Source organism: Gracilinanus agilis, chromosome 3 (assembly GCF_016433145.1).
Source record: "Gracilinanus agilis isolate LMUSP501 chromosome 3, AgileGrace, whole genome shotgun sequence".
NCBI classification, from domain to species: domain Eukaryota; kingdom Metazoa; phylum Chordata; class Mammalia; order Didelphimorphia; family Didelphidae; genus Gracilinanus; species Gracilinanus agilis.
Genome location: NC_058132.1, coordinates 529534032 through 529555123, shown reverse-complemented (window position 1 = coordinate 529555123; position 21092 = coordinate 529534032). Strand labels below are relative to the sequence as shown.

General features: G+C 34.3%; 1 protein-coding gene across 1 annotated transcript in view; it reads right to left on the bottom strand.

Annotated features, from left to right (window-relative positions):
* UGGT2 (UDP-glucose glycoprotein glucosyltransferase 2) overlaps positions 1 to 21092 on the bottom strand; it is a 261577-nt gene that overhangs the window by 110223 nt on the left and 130262 nt on the right. Inside the window, exons 17-23 of the mRNA XM_044667227.1 lie at positions 18459 to 18623; positions 17925 to 18048; positions 17726 to 17824; positions 13183 to 13277; positions 5963 to 6169; positions 4662 to 4793; positions 3277 to 3404 (exon numbers count right to left, since the gene is read on the bottom strand). Of these exons, the coding sequence (XP_044523162.1) occupies positions 3277 to 3404; positions 4662 to 4793; positions 5963 to 6169; positions 13183 to 13277; positions 17726 to 17824; positions 17925 to 18048; positions 18459 to 18623 (950 nt within the window). The remainder of the gene's footprint in view (positions 1 to 3276; positions 3405 to 4661; positions 4794 to 5962; positions 6170 to 13182; positions 13278 to 17725; positions 17825 to 17924; positions 18049 to 18458; positions 18624 to 21092) is intronic.

Below are 21092 nucleotides of genomic sequence, written 5' to 3'. Positions count from 1 at the left end.
GTGGGATAAAATAATAATAGCTGACATTTACATAGAGCTTAAATGTGTGTGTAGCTAATCCATCAACAAGGACGAACATGGATTAAACTGAAAAATAGGTGAAATTTTTTTCTGCTTTCTCACCTCTAGTCATTTTCCCCATTATTGTCTAGGCTACTAAATTTATTGCAGATACATTTTTACCAAATTAAAACAAAGTTCTTTTCATGTATGTTCAGTCTTTGCAATTTGTTGCTCATATAACATAGTCACCTGCTCATGTATCATGGCTTATATGTTTAAAAAGTTAAAAGAATTTTTTGAAGTACAATTTAACACTGAACAGATATATATTTTTTCTATCAACTTTAACATAAATACTTTTTAAACACTTAAGAAAACATTTTTATGAATAACAGTAGTAAAAGAATATGGAAAATGATTTCACTTTTAGATGAAAAGTAATAGTTTGGTCATTGATCAGAAATATAGATCATAATCCTCTTCATGACCCCTTCCCCAGCACACAGGTCAGTAGTGGTTCTCTCACACCATCAATGGGTCAATGAACTATATATAGTCTTAGAGAGTGGCCTAAACTACTGTGAAGATTAAGTGACTTGCTCAGGGTCACACAGCCAGCATGTGTCAGAGGTGGGACTTGAATCCAGATCTTCTGGATTTCTAGGCCAGCTCTCTATCCATTATACCAAGTTGTTAGACATGTACATGAACACACATACATGTTGTTTCTTCTGTTAGAATAGAAAAGCTTTTGTATTCTTTTTTTTTTTTTTTTGGTAAAAGGAGCTGTCACTCCAGTATCTTTGCCAAAAAAATCCTAAATGGTGTCCCAAAGAGTTGGACATGTATGCAATTACTGAACAACCACAAAAATTCAATGCCTTTGAAGGTCTTTACCAGTTCTAAATCTATCATCCTATGATCTTAATGGTTCCCCACCTCAACTCCATGAGGTAAGTGCTTTAGTTGTCATTTCCATTTTGCAGATGAGCAAACTGAGACTGAGGATGAAGTCTAGAATGTAAACTTTTTGAGACTGGGGGGATTTCATGTCTATTACCAGAGTCTGCCAAAGTACCTGACACACGATATTTAATAAATGATAAGTGGTTGACTGTAATCTACAGGTACATTAGTTTATTATCTAATAGGTCTTATTTAAATTTCTGAATACCTTTCTGATTTTTAAAATAGCTAAAATAATTGAGATGGACAGTAGCAGGTTATATTTATTTTTCTTTAGCACAGGTGAGATCTTGCAACTATTAATATTCAGGGAAAAATTCTTTTGTTTTAGGTTTTTGTGTGGCAGATACTGGCCTGTGTGTATAAACTCTGCTTTTAAAAATTTATCTTTTCCACATTTCCAATGTGTCATACTAAAATTGTTGTAGAAGAAATACTTAGTCAGGCATAGGTGGGACTAGAAAGCCAATGAATCCTTTCCAACTCTTAAATAGACTTTTGGTCTAGTAAAGATGTTACTATCTTCATCTTTTTTATGTTATTCAGTAGATAATAAAAATAATGTCTAAGATTAAAGGCAAATTTTATTTCTAGATGGGGACTAAATGAAGAAACTTAAATGCAAAAATATGAAGTACTGATTTAAAATCTTTTCCTGTAATAATGAGATTAAATCTACCTTGCCCATTCTCAAATCTAATCACCAAAAGTGTAAACAATTCCACTTAACTCACAAGTTAGGAGGTCTGTGACCCATGTGTGCTAGAGTGAATGATAAATCAAAATTTACTTACTGCCTCCTAGGCAGCCCTACGAAAAGCATCTGGTGTGATTGGATACATAAACTAAGAGGAAGGTACAGGAAGTGTCACAAAAGAAGCCCCTTTAAAAGAGAGTTCAGTGAGTTCAGCTGCTCTTCTCTTTAGTGTCTTGGATCTGAAGGAACTTTTCTTGTTGGTGGCTTGGACTTGGAGGAGTTCTGGCTGGGACCTTGAGACCTTGGTGAGTGAAAAAGGCTGACTGACTACTTTAACTTCCCTGGAGGTACAAGGCTCCAGGAGTCTCCCTTGATTGGGAGAAGCCCTGATGGCTAAACCCCTTGTTAATTGACTTGTAGGCTCTCCAGCTGGGCCTCTGGAGCCCTGCCAGAGTAAAGCTCAGATTTGAATACAAATCTAGTTCATTAAATTAGATCTCTTACTCTACTCTCTTCTCATCTCTCTACTTCCACTCTCTCCTATATTTTGTAAATAAATTACTAAAATCATTTTGGGAATTGGTATTTATTCAGTTCCTTGGTGACCACACCTTTAAATATTACTATATCCAATCAAAAAACCCCTTTTCCCTCTTATATCCTGAATGACAGTCTCAGTAGAAATAACAACCTGATATGTAAGAGAGTTATATCTACAAAGAAAAGGCATTAGATATAGAGCAGTGATGGAGAACCTTTTAGAGATCCCTTGCCGGGCGCCATCCCCTCACTGTGTGCAGAGCCCCAGCACCCTATGGAGTGGGTTCAGGCTCTCCCTACCCCATCTCCCTCCTGGGGTCACGGGATCATGGGGACCTGCCTCTGCCTGGGCAGGGCAGAGTGAGGGGGCTGTTGTTGAAGAAAACTGGGGTAGGAGGGGGCTCAGAGACCGAGTGCCCCCTCCCTTGAGTTCAGGGGTGGCTGGCTCCCAGCTGGCTCACATCCACCAAGGGAGTAAGTCACTTCCTGCAGCCACAAGGACCTGCCCCTGCAGGAGGGGGCTGCTGCCCAGCTTGAATCTGCAGAGAGGGGGAGATGTGGGGGATGCCTGGGGGTGTGACTTAGATACCTAGCGACCCCTGCTCTGCATTTGGTGGGGGGAGCCGGCTCCATCCTTCCTGGGGATGCCTATTGGGCTATGACCTCCATGGGGGTGGGAGCAGGGGGCAGAGGGAGCACAGTGAGCCACTGTGGAGTGAGGTCACAGCCCAGACTGACAGCTGGCCAGGAAGGAAGAAAGTAGAGATCTTTCAGGGGTTGGGGTTGGGCAAGGTGGTAGGAGAGGAGGCCCCTCTGCAGTTCCTCATCCCAGTCAGGGGAGGGAGAAAGGGAACAGCATGGCCTGAGTGTTTCTCTGAGGGGAGAGAGTAAGCGCAGAGAGTGGGGAGGCATGGTAGAGATGGGAAAGGAGCAAACTACCAGGAGGGGCACAGGCATGCCCAGAGATGTCTCTGTGTTCTGTCTTTGGCATGTGTGCCATAGGTTTGCCATCACGGATATAGAGGATCGAATGTAACATGATATTGGTCTAATATCATAAAAATGTTTACCGTTTGGCATTAATTTCTGTATCCTTAATAATGGCTTTAATCTTCTTTGCTAAGTTAGTGAAAGTTATTTTTTCCAGCAACTGAAAATCTTCCACATGGAATTCATTTTCACCCAGAGGTCCTAGGATCTTGAAAAAAAAAATCTTTTTTAGTTTTCATATTCAATAATGTATTTTTAAAAGAGAAAGTATTCCTCGAGTTAGTATCAAGGAGTTTTTGTACTGTGTGAAAAATTTGGCTTTAGGAACAATTTCAAATATGATTATTACTTTTACCAATTATCAATTCCAATGTACAGAAGAAATACTTTCTTTGTTATTATATATTCCAAACAATGTTTTCAAAAGCACTAAAGATGTGACTAAATAAACATTTATAGTATTGCTTCAAATTGAGTAGTGTTACTTTAGATCATAAATGTTGATACTTTAAATTTCTTACTCAAAGGTCTTTCCATGTGAACTAGAAACAACATAAAAATGCTATCCACATTTTAAAAATCTTTCAAATTTCTTTTTCCACTTTATCCATGAGTTGTAGTTTTCTTTGGATAATCTCATTATTTAAAAAAAAATGTCAAATGTAGAGATGAGTAAGATAGGAAAGGAACAACTGAGTAGTTACCAATAGAAAAACTAATTAATTAATCTTGATTTAAAATTTATTGTATGAATTGTGGGAATAAAGAAACTCCCAGGGTTAGTTTAATCATCATTTTATATTAATCCAGTTTAATACCAGAATGGCAATATTGTTTCTGGGAAATTATTAAACAATTACTAGATTTAAAAAATATCTTAAAATAATAAAACTAAAAAACCTGTAAAAAAACTATTTTCAAGGATTATAGGATATTCCTGCTCCCTGGAATTGCTGTTCTTAACCCCATTCTACCCAAGGTTCTTAGTAAAGTAAATATGGATAAGGGGTATAGTGTTAAGATCTTGTGGCTATGGGCGTTTCTCATATTTGTTTTCAGTTTCTGCTTCACCTAGCATTGCTATCTTTGAATCCAAATGTGGTGACTCCATTATCCTTGGTGTTAAGAAAGGGAAAAGGGTTTGTCATTAAATTATAGATGATTTTCATTTTTTATCAGCTTGTGGCTTTCCTCTGAATTTATTTTTAAGTATTTTTAGGTTAACCTTATTTGATTAGGTTTCTTCTCAGTTTTAATAAAGTTAATCAAATTATTACCTATCCCTCATCATGAACATTCAGTGACACCTAAACAACATTATTTAACATATAGCAAATCATATATAAGGATTAAGGGAGAAAATTTTCAATCCAATTAATTAGTTCTAGAATTTATAATGCAAGCAAAATGTCTATAGTTTTACTTTAAAAAATTAAAACAAAAAAATTCAAGTGTAATTACCTACCCTCCCATTGCTGATAATAGTTCTTTCACCAGGAAGGAGTTTGAGGACTTCTTGACAGAACAACTTGTGGGTTTGGAAAACATTCATTCCAAGGGTATTATACTTCTTTACAAAAGCATTCTCTGCCATTCCCTGAAGCAGAAACGAAGACTAATGAAACTAGAACCATTTCAAAAATCAAGGGACAAAATTTTCCCTAAAAAATTTAGGTACTACTATTTTTTCGCAAGACAATAATTTACTACCTATTTGAGGGAGTGATAAAATATTTAATAATGACTTTTAATATTTAAAAACCATAAACCAAATATTGAGAAAGATATTAGTTATTAATAACTTTTAAACCACAGAACTTCTATAGTTGTCAATGCTTTCTGTGTAAAACATATTTTTTAATCATTTAAATACTGTCTTCAAATTAAAAATCCTCTTCTATAACATGATTTCAAAATCAGATTTTATTTAATGAGTTCAGTTATTAGGATTCTAAGATAATCAAGATATTTAAAGATGATGCTATTAATGTAATAGCATGATATAATGGAAAGAACATTGAGCTTAAAGTAGAAAGTCTTATAGCCTTTAAACTTATTAGCTATGTGGCCATGAAGTCAAAACTATAGACAATTTCTTCAGATAAAATTAATAAAACTTCAGACAGTCTTAACTTTCTAAAACCTTGGAACAGAGTTGTACATTCTCTAATCTAGGATCTAAGCCCTCTATCTCCAGAGGCTAGCATATCATCTCTATTATACCCCCAAATAGTATAATTGGCATAAGAAGGATATAAGGAAATTATTTGGCACTATGAAATGCTTTCATAGACGTGCTATCATTTTGTATCCTGGCTTCAGTTATGATTCAAGTATATTTTTATGATGTTCTAAGAATTCTACATTTTACTTTTACTAGGTATGTGACAGTTGGGAAGTTCTATGAAAGGACTTCAGAATCCTGTATGATAGGAGCAAACTGTAACAGCTATTCTCCACTCCATAGATTCAATTCAATGAGCATCTATTCCAATAGGACACTATCGATTTTACTCAAGATATAAAGAAGCAACAAATAAGATGCCAAGGGTGTCATTCCTTAAAGAAATTTAACCAAATATACATATATAATAGAAATTTAACTTTTACTTGATTAGGCTATATATAGAAATATTTATATTTTTTGATGGAGTAGGCTTATTTAATAATTCTTCTTAATAAAATGATATGCTAAAAGTTCAATGAGTTACATATTCAAGATGATTATCAGACATTTATGTTTATTTTGAACAAGCAGTTACTGACCGGAAGAAGGAATGTCTTTATTTTTACACCAGTGAGCAGGGCTTTAGCAGTTTCTTCTTGTGCCAGTTTATTAAGAAAGCTTCTTAAATAGTTGTTTTCTTGTGTAAGAAAAGCTGCCAAAATTCCTCTAGAAATAACTGTGTTTGCTTCATTTATTTTTGATGTAGGATTATAAATAACTCCCAATCGAGTGTGAATACTTGTTTTCTGTTAAACAACAATTTACATAAAATTTTATGAATATAAATTTTGTCTCTAACCTATTTGCTAGCTAGATCTTAGAATATTACATTTCTTTGGCTTTTATTTATAAATGTCTAATTTCATTAAAAAACAAAATTACTATTTTGTTAGAAGAAAAAATGACTAATATTCAATGACAGAGACATCTACTTACTTACAAATGCTTAAACTGAAATGTATTGATAAAAGGAAATTTTGGAGGAGAAAAGGAAACAGTTTTAACTATGAAATTGCACAAGTAGAAACTGATTGCTAACTAACAAAGGGAACCCAATTGCCTTAGCTATTTAAAAATTATAAATTTTATAATTTTCAATTGAAGGATTCAAATACAAAAGCAAAATAAAAGATGATCACACAGAAATCTATAAACTTTGTTATTCATAATTAGTTTTAAAAGTGCATGTTAACCTGAACCAAACAATTAATAGACATTTTATTTACTTCTATGTCTTCTCTCGTTTTATTCTGTGTATTTTTTCATTACTGACATTACATGGTTGGAGAAAGTATGGATATAGAGCTTCCAACTTCTATATTTCTTTGTATTTTTCTTAAGTGTAATTTCTTATGATGCAAGAATATTTTAATTTTAGTGACACCATTATCCTCCTAAGTCATCCTGGTTCACAATTTTGAAATCATCTTTGATTCCTTCTTCTTCCTCACTGCTCATAATTAATAACCTGTTAAGTATCATTGATAACCTGTTTACAAAATATCTCTTGCCTCTCTTCTCTCTCTGTTCACAATTTCTGCCTTTGTTTTGGCTAATATTACCTCTCACTTTGACTACTGCAATAGACTTCAAATTGGCCTTATTGCTTCCAGTTTCTCCTCTCTCTAATCCATCCTTCACATATAGTTACTGAATTTATATTTCTAAAATAAAGGTCTCAAAAACAATTTTAAAAAAGTTTTTTTAAAAAACAACCTATCCCTTTCCTCTTTTTCTTTTGAATTCTATAACCAGCTCATTGTCCATGTCCAGTCACTTTCCATACTCAAAAATCTTTGCTAGTTCCCTATTGTTTTTAATATAAAAAACGAAACTAAAAGTATACTTTTGGCATTTGGAGCCATCCACAACTTATTCCCTCTTACCTTTCCATTCTCAATACTAGTTGGATTCTCTGTTCTAGACAAATTAGCCTTTTAATTGTACACTGTACATCTCCACTGTACAGCTCAGTGCCCCTTCTGATGTACACATGCTGGGAATGGTCTATATCCTCACTGACACCTTGTAAAATGTTAAGATCTGAGTTTTTTTAATCAAAATTTTGTATCTTTCCTTATTTCAGATACCTTGGTGATGAATTCTTGGTCCATGGTAACCCATGAAACAAATAAAATACAAAATATTGCTGTATTACTTTCCAAAAAGACTTTGCCAATTAATAGATAAAGCAGCTGCTCAATAAAGAGCACACTTGTAAATTTCTAATTTTATCACTGTTACCTATCAAAACTTACTGGATAAAAAGTGGTATCTCAGATTTCTAAAAATTTGCATTTTCCTAAATATTAAAGTTTGAATGATTTTCAGGTGGTTATTGATAATACTTTTGAATTCTGATCCATAAAGGAAGGAAAGGTAGCATATTATAATGCCATGGAACCTGAACTTGAATTTATAAAATCTTAGTTTAAATGCCAGTTCTGCTATTTGCTATCTTTATGTCTTGGGCAAATCAACTAAAATTTTGGGGCCTTTTAGTTCCTTCATCTGTAAAACGAATGAGTTGGATTAGAGGACCTCTATGGTCTCTTTAAATTTTATAACTATGATCTTTTATAAACCTATAGAATTTGGATGACAGGTGACTTGTAAGAAATTGATAGGAAAGCTTTCCCAAGAACTTTTTTTAGCCTAGATACCTCACTTTTTGGTTTAGAAAACCTTAATTTTTCACATAATCAAATCCATATATTATATCTACTATAAATTATTCTATTTGTTGAATAGATGAGAACTTTCTCTTCAAAATTTTGATAAATATAGCATTCCTTTTTCAGCTTACTTTCCAAATTTGTATATTTAGAAGATTGATGTATTTGCAATTTATTATAATTAATTGAATAAAATGTAGAACTAATTTATCCTAGCTGCTTTCATTTTGGTTTAAGATTTGGAAATAGGAATGTCACTATTTCTAGGATCAATGAACTCTAAATTCTGGAATTTGGTTGTAAGTCCTATTAATTTTATTAAAGCTTTTATATAATTATGATACTATTACTATTCATGTTTCTGGAATCCGTAATTATTTTCAATCTTTAAACATATGTTTTTCAATCATTTTTATGCTGTACAATTTAATTATACTCTCTTAGGTTCTGGGTGGACCATAAGACTTAGCGTAAAGAAAACAAAAGTCTATAGCCATCTAGAAAAAAGGAATAAAGAATACTCATGCTTCTTTTGACCATTGTGAGAGCCTTTCAAAAGAGCATGCAACCATTGTAAATGTTTTTGCTATATAGTGATTAGTTTCTCAAATGGCAAATTATAATGTCTTTCCAGTGAAATCTGAAGAGAAACTTAGTTTTTGTAGTAGATGCTATATTTCCCTGACCTTTTTTTTAAAAAAAAAAAGCAACTGCCTGCAGGCCATTACATGTTCTCCAAGATAGTTTGTACTAAATATAATATTTAATACTATAAGCATATTTATTATATTTCAAAAACAATATATTAATCCTTTATTAAATTAAAGCATATTTATTATATTTCAAAAACAATATATTAATCCTTTATTAAATTAAATTAAAGCAATATAAAAAATCAGCGAGAAATATCTTAATTTCTAAAGTTGTGTGGAAAGCTAGTGATTTTTTTCAGTTAACAGTCAACAAGCATTTATTAGGAACTTACTATGTGCCATATGCTCTAGGAACTGTGCTCCCATAGAGATGCAGAAAAAGGTTAATAAAAAGAGTTAAAAATATGCCTGATTGAATCATACTATTTCAAAAAATAACTGTAAATAATGTTCTTCAGTTATTTTTACTTTTTAAGGTAAAGATAAACTAGAGGGAAATGGATTAGATATAATTCTAGAAATCCTAAGGAATCAGGTCCCAAGAATAATGTTCTTCAAATAAAAATTACATGAACAAAATTATAAAAAAAACTATATTAAAGTTTTAGGTCTGCTCAATGTAATTGTCTTTTGTATTAGAAGATTACACTACCAAACTTGTTAGATTATGGATTTTTTTGGTGGGATGCTGATTTCTTTTTTCTGTTTTTTTTTGTTTGTTTTTGTGATCATTGATTTCATTTGGTCATTTATGCCCTTTTAAATAGTTCATATTAGTATAGTACTATAAGGTTTGTAAAGCATTTTACAAACAGATAGATCTCTGATCCATGTCCCTTATAAACAAAGGCAGAAATTCATGGAATTATGAAACTATGCTCTATTCTGTACCACATTTTGGCCATGGAACAAAGTTATTCCTGTAAGAAGCTATCTGTATACCTAAGTTGAATTTACCTCAGATGAACAGAATCAGAAGGGTCTTCAGGGGTTATATAATTCAACCAGTGTCTGAACAAGTATTCCCACAACAAATTGCTCATAAAGCACATCCCGCTTCCTCTTTAAGAATGGGAACCTATTCCTGGGATAGTTCATGTTACTTTTTGATAGTTCTATCCCTCTGCAATTTGGACTCTTGTAATGACATTTTGCAATGCAATATGAAAAGCAAAATGATTGACAGTTAGCTGTTTAGAACTTGGAATGAGCTGAGCATGGCAGAGCCCAGCAGGTGCAAATTCAGTTGATAGAAAAAGTATAAAAGCAGGATTTGAACTGAGGCAAGGATATCAATTTTAAGATAGGGCTTGGTGTGGAAGTTTATTTGGGCTTGGGTAGGCCGAAGGTCAACTTAAGATACCAGCAACCAGCACTAATCACTTCCATAGTCTCAAATCCTGTGTTATCCTATACTGAACATTCTGATTTAATTCACTCATCAAGAAGAAGCAACATCATTACCATCAAATAACCTGATTCAGGTTGAAGTAGTCTGGCTCTGCCAGGCTGGAAACTGCTAAATTAACCGTCAACAACTAACAAGTTTGAATATCTTGATTACCTTCAATTCATATACCATCTTGTCGCCAATAGGTTAGGCCAAGGATCTCCTACACCCTGCTTCCCTGTCATTTCCCAGCTCCCTCCCTAAACCTGTTGTTATTAAATCTAAAACTCGCCTAAAGTAAATGTCATCTTTACCTTAGGGATTAGTGAACATATCCTTGGGTATTTGAAAAAAGAGGAGATTCCTTTCAGCTCTAAAAGGTTTAAGTCACAGTCAACCAGCATTATCCATGTTGAGCCAGGACAGACAGTTAGAAGCAGCTGTGTGTTCTTAATCACAGATTCTTTGTTTGATTATCTGTTCTGGGACACTGTTATACTGAAGTTGGGTGTAGCAGATTCACTACAAATATTCGTGTGGAGTCCTTTTGTGTTTCACTACCACAACTTGTGTATTATACTTAGGGATTTTTCACACTCATTCAACTTCAGCTCCTCATAACATCAGGCACATACAACACTTCTAACTGGAATATAATTTGGCCTTTAGCGATGAAGCAAAACAAATCCAATCTTCATCTCATATTATAGTGTTTTGAATAGTTGAAGGTAACTATCCTATTATACCCTCAGTCTTTTCTAGGTCAAACTTTCCAGTTTCTTCAGTTTTTTTTGTCAGATATGTTATAAGTAAAGTTATGTGTGTGTGCAGAGGGCAAAGGCATGGGAAAGCAGAATAAGAAATTCTAGAATTCTACTGGAGAGAGAGTCAATTAGCTTATGCTGGAGAATTCATTCTCTCTTTACCTGGAGAGGACTGGATACCTATATCTGGTCTTCTCCATCCTATCTGCTTCCCTACCTGATTGAAACATCTTCTAAGCTTCCTGTGTGATCCTGTACAGCTGAGCCATATGGCTGTGAGAATCTGGTTGGGATCTTTTTGGATACAAACCTCTTCTTGGGCCCTGCCCTGCCTAGCTGCCTAACTACCTCCATTACCTGAAAAAGGGGATTGTTTGGGTTAGTGGAGGATATTTTTTAGGGTCTGGGTCCCTAGATAGAGAGGTGAGCTCAGTGTAGGGAAAAATCCATGAAGACTCCTGGCAACAGGACGTTTAGATCTTGTGGGGTTTAGAAAGAAACCTTTAGTTTAAGTTATCCAATTACCTTTTACCTTTCCCTTGTTAAAATTAAACACCTTTTATATATCATCCAAGTGAGTGTTTGTGTGTCATCTAAGAGTCTGGCTCTGCCGGCCCTGTGCTTAGGTGGCCTTCCCAGAACCCAGGTTACTCTTCTGATACTGGCTTGAATAACATCCTATCCCATCTCCAAAACCCACCTTATTATTTCACATATCTATATTCCTTTCTCAGTCCTAATCACTCTCTTCTAGATAGTCTCCAGTTTGACAATGTTCTTTCTAAAATGTAGCATTCTAAACTGACAATAGTATTCGATGTACTTGCTAAAATTCCATACATGTAAAGTTTTATTTTTAAACCTTAGTGTAGAACTCTGCCTTTAAGGATATTAAATTCAGTCTTACTAGGTTTGGCCTATCATTCAAGCTTTTCACAATCTTTTTTTGAACCTTGTCATCTAATGTATCACTTATTCCTCCTGGCTTTACAACATCTACAAATATGACAAGCATGACAGTGATTTAAAAAAAATCTGACTATTTTAAAAAGGTGGGGCACCAGGAATGTTAAAATATAACCTAATGGTTTGTAGGTACACACACTTGGTTGAAGGAAAGACAGGACCAGCCAGGATAGGGAGACCAAGAATCAAGAATAGCAGTTGGCCCCAACTGTCACTCTGCTCACCCTAGGCCAGGGTCTTTGGAAACAGCAGGCAAGATAAAGGTTTTTAACAGTTTGAATTATGATTAACTAATAAAGGTAGGATAGGGGATTCTACACTTAAAACCTTAAAGGGCAAATCATAGGGGCAAAGGGAGGACTTGTCTACTCTAATTCTAATTGACCTAGGCCAGGCAGGGCTCAAAGGAGCAGTTCTGGAGTCACTGGGAAGGCTGCTTCAAACCTGATTCCAGCCAGGTTTGACTAGCACAGTTAAAGGGCCTGAGGTTGGCTTTGAGGGTTCTCACAGTAATCCAAAGATGATCACAGGATGCCAAAAGCCAAGGTGGTCCAAGGTACCCAAGTAGAGAGAGTGTGCTTGAGATGCTGTCCACCAGATCCCAAACCCCTCCTCCACTTGGTGCAGCTCTGCAGGTCTTGTCCACCTGCTGAAAGCCACCACTATTCAGGATCCCAGGGAATCAGGATGCAGGGTGTCCTTATCTCTGAGATCTCCCAGGGCTAACAACAGTTTATGCCAACCACTAATGGAGTCTCTCTCAGAGCACAAGCCCCTACTTCCTGCTCCTTCATTCCATCTTGGAATCCTCTAGCCCTTCCTGCTAGGTCCATATAAACTATATGTAACTAATACTAAATGATCTTCCTCACAACACTATATAGAGCCTTTGAGTACCCTAAGAGAAACATTTCAATTAATAATACTTCTAGCCTAGTTCACAAGTTCCAAATCCACTTAAGTGTATTACCTAAATCCACCTTAATCTAGTTTCTTACCATCTTTTCTACAATAACAACACAAATTATTTTTAATAAACTCTTTGCTGAAATTGAGGTATATTGTGTCTAAAGCATTTTATCAACCTACCATTGTGGCTCCCATATTAGAAAAAGGAAATGACCTTAGTTTAGCATAATCTATTTTGGATGAAGCAATGATGTCTTCATTACTTTAGACTTCTTAGAACTATGCTCTAACCAACCAAATTTACATCCTAAAATGTTAAAAAATAAAGTAGAACAAAGCATTCATATTTTGTGTAAGCTGAAACACACTAAAAGTTTATTCTGTGAATATCTAAAAACTCACCATGTGCTTCAAAGCATTTAAAAGTAGTTTTCTCCCAGATTGCTTGTCGAAATCAGCAATAACCCATATGGTGACTGCAGAAATCACATCTTTATCTGAAAGTTACAAATAACCTAATAAAAATACTTTTAAAGTAAAGTTTAAAGTAGATAATATTTTCCAGATAATAAAATTGGAAAAAATGGTTCTTTATTTGCCTAACATTTTTTGAAAGAAGCTCAAGTCTAAAACAAAGTGATTTTTTGCTTTAAAAATTTTATATATACTTTATAATTAATATAACAATTATCCATTTCACAATATTTATGATGAAATAAATCCAAATGCCCCAAAAGACTTAATCTCTATGGATTTATCAGTATATTTTTAGCGATGAAGAAAATTTTCATATTTTGCTTATGTCATGATTTTAGAGGTAGTTAAACTAAATTGTCTTCCACTGGCATTCTTAGTTAGCCAAAGTTCAGATATTTTTTGCATGCCTGTAAGACAGCATATGTGATCCAAACTTCTTAATATCATTTGTAGTGAAACAATACTTAATTAGATTTAAAATAATGTTTTCTTTTTTAAAAAACATATTTTGCCTTGAAACTAGTATGCGTGGCTCAACATAATTATGCTATTGTTAGCATAACATCTTTCTGAAAGGAACACAGCATGTAGAAATCAGTATATCATATACCAAATAAATTAATGAAACTTTTAATGTTGAATAGGGCACAACAATAATTCTATTCATCATGTGGCTGTTTTCTAAGCTTTCTTTTGGGAGCTGAGACTAATCACCTTAGCATAAATAGTATTAATTGATTTTTTCTGATAATTTCTGAGATTTGCCATTAAGCTTTGTAATTTTTATAAGATCCTATAATTTTTAGTAATGCCAAATAATGATTAATTTGCTTCAAATATACTTTAGAAATTGTCCAGTATTAGTCTAGTTTGTCCTCTTTTCACAGAGTCTAAGTAAATGAAGATTTTCAGACCATATTAATTATTGGCATAATTTAAGGTGACATGGGCAAATACCTTTTGAAAGGATGCTATACTGATGAGACTACATCCCTATGTCCCTTAAAATAAAGAGCCTCTCCTGGCTTCAAAACAGTCATTCCATTCATATAAACTGTAAATTGAGGTTAATCCATTTATTCTGGAAGCATTTTTAGGGGATGGAATCCTAAGATTTAAACTTAAGAGGGTTCTTAAAGATTATCCATTCCAACCTATATTTTATTTAGCACCGTAGGCAGCAAACTGATTTTGGCTGTTGTTAATAAGTAAATAACAGCTACCATCACTTGGGCCATCTTACTCTTGCTCCCAAATTGATTTGCATAGCAATGGGGACATAATTATTACAGGCTTTTAAGGAGGGAGGAACTTATGATAGGAAGGCTAACTGTATATCCAGTGCCTTACAGAATAAACTAATAGCAGTTCTAGTCCTTCTTTGATCTTCTTCTTTTGTTACTAATATGCCTAAAATCCTCCCTATTTGTTGCCTCAACTAATTCTGAATTTTTGTCCTCCTGACTTTTTTCTTAAGAATGTCTTCTTCTTTAACCTTGAATTTCTTTGAAAGACCTCATTACAAATCTGTTATTTTTTTTATATTCATCCTCCATTAATTGCCTTTGTTACCATCTTCTATATAGAGTTTTCTTAGTTGGCTAAAGAATGCTTTTCGTTCATTGATAAGTTTCCTCCATATCTATAACAATCTTTTAAGATAATCAATTCCCCATTTCCCTGCTTACTGGAACTGTTTCTCTTTTGTCTATTCTGGGCTGTCTTCTCTAGTAGAATCTTATGCCACAGGATATCCTTTTAAACTCTTTTTTAAAAAAACTACTCTCCTCAAATCTAAGATACATTTCAGTTTATACCCAGTTTTCCTTCACTTCTCTATTACAAACCCAGATTGAGTAGTCACTTCCCTATAATAATTTTCACCCCAGATACAAGTTTATCATAATTGACAAGAACCAAGAACTTTCCCCTTATTGGACCTTTTGAAAGATGAAGTTATCATTAAGACAAGTTAAGAAGTAATTAGCTCCTTGAATTCTCTTCCTAGTGGAAAGAGAATAATAGCAAATATCTTGATAACTGGATTTTCGCATTGCTTTAATATGTCTTTGTACCAGGCATGTAAACTATTACCTAAATTTATCATTTATTTTGTTTCTGTTTATGTGGTCTGCAGTAATTTACAGTGACAAAAAAGTTTCTGTATTTGCATCCATTGATCTTCACCCAAATGCTTTCCCCAACATTCTTTATTTCCATACTTCTTAGATTTTGACTCTTGATTATATAGTCCTATTTGAAGAACATTAATATCTTTTGTTTTTATATCACCTTCACTTTCATATATACACACATCTATCTATTCTTCCTTCCCTACCTAGAGAGAAAAATCTTAAAACAAAGAGATACAAAAGCAGTTCAGCAAAAGTAATCAAAACATCAACATAATCTGACACTATCCATAATACCTCACAACCATAGTCTCCCTCATCTCTCTTCAGGATCCAAGCTTAGTCATTATAATTACACAATTTAGTCCTACAATTTTTTGTTGTTTTTATTTTTGTTATTATAACATTGGTTTTGCTATTTCTGCTTACTTCAACTCTGCATCAATCTATCTAAATCGTCATGTGTTTCTGAAGTTTTTATATTTATCATCTTTATGGCATAGTAATATTCCATTGTATATTTGTGCTACATTTTGTTTGACCATTCATCAATTGACAGGCATCTACTTTGTTTCCAATTCAATGTTACTACAAAAGGAACTGATATGGATAATTTAGTGTATGGGGGTCATTTCTGTCTTTGACTTCCTTTAGATATAGGGCTAGCAATGTAATCTCTTGGTCAAAGGGCATGGCCTAAATGACTTTCTTAGAAAACCCTGAGAAATCTCAAAGCCACTTTCAACCCCTTCTTCACACCCAACTTTGTGGCCCATTATTATTAAAGACTTTTGTCACCAAGATCCTCACATCATTAAAAAACTCTCTTGGTGGTCATGCACTTATTCACTGCAATATTCCATTGCCTCCTGTGAAAATGAGGGCCTTAATAAGAGCCAAATTAAAATAAATGTTTATACAGTATGTCTTCCAACTACATTATTTTGTACCAAGGGGACAATTTGTATTTCATTTTCAGAAGAAACTCTTCTCTGTTCTTCATGTTAAGATACACTTATCTATAGGAGACATTACAGATTTACAGCCAGATAGAAAGGATTAACACTACATGCCTAATAGCGTAGTGATCTTTTATTTTACCCTACCTATTGCTCTACGTATACACACAACACCACCATTCACCCAACATTAAATACCTTCTTATATAAGTTACACTGCCCTGAATATTTCCTCCATGCCCATGCAACTAATAGTTACAATTACCTGGGTGAGATTTTACTGGCACAGTTAGAGGAGAAAAAGAGGAGAGATATCTTTTCCCCTTCTTTACCTGAAGTCTTTGCTACATAAACAAAGGTACTATTTAAAGTGGAAGACAGATATTTAGAGAAATTTCATATGGGTGATAAATTCACGTAGATACATCTGGGGAATCAGGGTAACATTACCTAACTATAGGCACTGGCAGGGCTAAACATTTGTAGGAAAGAGCTGACAAAAGCATTTCTTCTATAAATGAGATAGCGGGTTCCATGTAATCTTCACCTACTAGATCTAGTTTTGTGCTCTGAAATAATAAAAATTAAATTAAATTCATTTTCCACATGATAGTCCTTAATATAGTTGAAGGTGGTTCTCATGTTTTCAATCTTAGTTTTCTTTTCCCTAGGCTTTATCATTTTTTTCCCAAATGTTTTCCATGTGTCACAGTTTACGGAATTTTAACTATTTTGTTTTCTGTGGATAAACTCTAGTTTGTCAATATTCCTTTTAAAATGTAGCAAGCAGACCTAAACACAAAACAGTGAGAACATTATTTTCCTTAATCTATGTGTAGGAATATTTTAAAATGAGATTTGTGATCTCATCAATGTGGATTATCCAGGGAAGCCTGTCCATCCTCAGTGATTCTCTTCCCTGTCCTCCCAGGAGTTTGTTGGGCAGGGGTGGGGTTTAGGGTAAGGGACACTTAATATCCATAGGGTTCTTTACCTAAATCTCTTTATAGTACAAGAATACTAATTAAGAACTTGGGCTCTCTACTAGTTATCCTCATTTTCAAATTATAAGGATTCTACTGAACCTTAAGATTAGTCTTAAATAAAAATTTTTTAATGGAAAAAGATGCTACATATTGATAAAAAAAAAAACCTCTTAGCACTCATTACCAAGTTATGATAGAAAGAAAGAAGTTATTGTACTTGTCTTACTGAAAAGTTACAGAGCTTTTAATGACTTAAATTAACACTTAAAACTTTCAATTGAAGCCCAGCCAATAGTCAAAATACCCAGGATAAAAGAGGCACACAAATAAATCACTTTTAGAAAAGTTAAAAAATTACTTTTGCTATATAAACTATATATACATATATTACCTTTGGGGAATAAATAATACATGTTCTCTGCAATTATGGCACTCTTGTCTTGTGAATCCAAGAAGGAAAATGTAGTGAAATCTTCAATATCAACAGTCACTGAAAATTTTCATAGTATAGTAATAATTAGTAAAAATAAAAGATAATAATAGTATAGACAAAACATACCATTAGCAAAGAAATTAACAGATGGTTTTACCTGATGTAGATATTAAATTAAGGTATTGTCTTTTGTTTCCCAAAACTATAGGATTCACACGAGGTACTATATTATCCCGATCCATGAGGAAATTTATTGCCTCCATCCCATCATTTAACAAGCCCTGTAATAAAATTTTTCCTTATGTAAATAACTTTAAAATATACAGATAAGAAATTTTCTAGAAATTTAAACTAGATGTTATGGCTATAGTACATAAAGATAATACTTAAACCATTAAGTTTGGCATAAAATCTCAAGATTGCTTAAAAATAAATTAATGAATGTATAATACAGATAAGACCTTAAGATTTTCAACAAAAATATAAGATTCTCTCCTTCTTGATTAAATCAATCTCATATATGACTATGTTGCCCACAAAATCTTAAAGTTAAATTAATAAAATATATTGACTTTTTAATCAATATTGAATCATTAAAGAGAAATAGTAGCTTTTTTAAATATTTTATTAAAATTATTAACATAATAAATTTCACTTTTACTTTATATTTCCTAAGAAATTCTAAACATACCATAAATACTGCTCTTTGTAAGAATCCAGCTGTATTCATGATCCTTTGGAGAATAATTTTGTCTAATTCTTTAAAATCCATTTCTTCTCTGGTAAAGACTTCACCATTAAATAATGCTTGAGGCAATGGACCCAGTCCAGTCTTTTTATAGAAGGTTGCTCCTGCCTATTCAAGATTATAGGAAAGTTAAATAGAATATGGCTAACTAAAAGATATAGCTACTAAAAAGAAATAGAAAACAGTAAGAATCCCAGGTGGTTCTGTTCATTTTTAGGAGTTATAAACAATTTAAAATGTGATCATTTTGGTCTGATTTTTTCCAAGTCTTTTGGGAAAAAAGATATTCTAAATAATTTCACATACATTTCAAAAACATATCTACACATCTAAAAGCATTATATGATGTTTCGTAAATGTAGCGAAGTCTCATAAAAAAAGCATTCTTTGATCATATATTTTCCTATGATTTCATCAACATGGCTGTTCTAAGTCCCCAAGTTATTATCCATCTGCATTGCCCATCCTAGTCGGGTCTACTGAAGTAGTAAGTCAAAGTCCATTAAACTGCATATCATCATCTATACTACAAAGTAATTTTTTATTAATTTCATTTTTCCTAACTCAAAATGCTAAACTTTTAAAAAATTGATAATTTTTGGTTAAAAATTTTGTAAAAAACTTAATTTTATTTACTCAGGGTCATGATGAACATTAATCATAGTGTACTATAATCTAGTGGCACCTGAGTTACTAAGATGCAGGAAAGTTATACTAATGTAAGGCATTTGACCTATCCTAACCAGCCTCAACAGTTACACTCTGATGGTTCTATCTGCCAGCTATCATAGCTTCCTGTTACCGAGTCATGTTGTCTCTGTCTTATTTTTTCCACAATTGTCCAAGTGAGTGTGGTTTTTAATTTTCCTATGAAATAAGGTAAATGGATTTTATGACTAATATTTGCCATTGCAAGGCATCTGTCACTTATTCCCAGCTATATTCCTGAAATCTTAAGATGCTACCTTATATACTAGCACCTCTCTTAAAAGGGCTTAATTTGCTTTATACATATTAGATCATTAAACCTAATGTCATTCTTTGAAACTTTACATTATTTGGAGATAAATAGTATCATTAAAAAAAACAAATCGGGGGCAGCTGGGTAGCTTAGTGGAGTGAGAGTCAGGCCTAGAGATGGGAGGTCCTAGGTTCAAAACCGGCCTCAGCCACTTCCCAGCTGTGTGACCCTGGGCAAGTCACTTGACCCCCATTGCCCACCCTTACCACTCTTCCACCTATGAGACAATACATCGAAGTACAAGGGTTAAAAAAAAAAATCATTCACTCAGAGACAATCTAGAATGTGACTCACTTTCAATTCAATTCAAATCAATTCAATAAGCATTTATTAAGTGCCTACAACATGTTAAACACTATGCTACAAACTGGGGGATACAGAAAGAGGGAAAGTCCTCATAGAGCTCCCATTCTGGGGTTGGGGGAGATAGCATGCATACAAATAAATACATACAAAGTGAGTTCTATATACAATATATAGAATGATTGAGAGAGGAAAGGCACTGGGATCAAGGGGTGTTAGGGAAGGCTTCCCATAGAATTTGGGATTTCAATTGAGCCTTAAAAGGAAGCTAGAGAGGTCAGGAGCAGAGCAGAGGAGGGACTGCTGAGAGATAGAAGGTCTTGTTCATGAAACAGCCAGAAAGCCAGTAGCACTGCATGGACTATGTGTCTCCCCTAATCAAGAAGTTTCAGCAGCTTCCTATTGCCCTTAGGACAAAATACAAACTCTTTTGTGTTCATTAAAACACACTCTACAGCCTTGTCCTTGTTTGTCTTCTCAGGAAGATTACTTATTTCTCTCCCTTACACATCGTCTTGCTCCTCTCCATAGGCAGCATTCTGTCCCCTCCCTCCAGGCCCTCGCACAGGCAATGCCCCATGCCTGCCACGTCCTCCCTCTGTAGCCCCCAGTAGTGAGAGTGAACCCCAGATTGCAAGGTCTCTGGGAAGCCATGGTCTGGCCAAAATCAGTCATGCAGCCTAGGTATCACACCAGGCCCCCCCAAAACCCCTCCTGTACTTGGCAGCAACTGGTTGTTCTTGTCCTACTCACTGAAACCAAACATTTTCATGAGAAACTTAGATGGTTACCCATACTGTATAATTACTAAATAATTATCCTATACAAAACTCTGTCTAAGCTCCAAAGTGAGGTAAACTACATCACTGTGCTAAGACTGTAAATCAGTACTAACCACTGTCCATTAGTTTACCTAAACCCTTAGCCTATGGCACTTTCTCTATAAGATACTAGCTATGATCAATAAACCTTGCCTCTGATTGCTACCAGCTTCAGTGGCCCTCCTGACACGGGTCATCCTTCTCCCCCTCCTCACCCCTTTGGGACCCCTTAGGACTCGCTATCTCTCCTTACTTCTGTCATTTGTGACCCCCAGGCCAGCCCCCTTCTTGGTTCAGCTGATGTGCCACTTTGCTCAATGAGCCTTTCCTGTTCTTCCAGTTATTTGCCCACTTTTCATGCCCCCTCCCCACAAGATAAAATATAAATTCCTGGGGGACAGAGACTTTCACTTTTGGATTTGGATGCCCAGG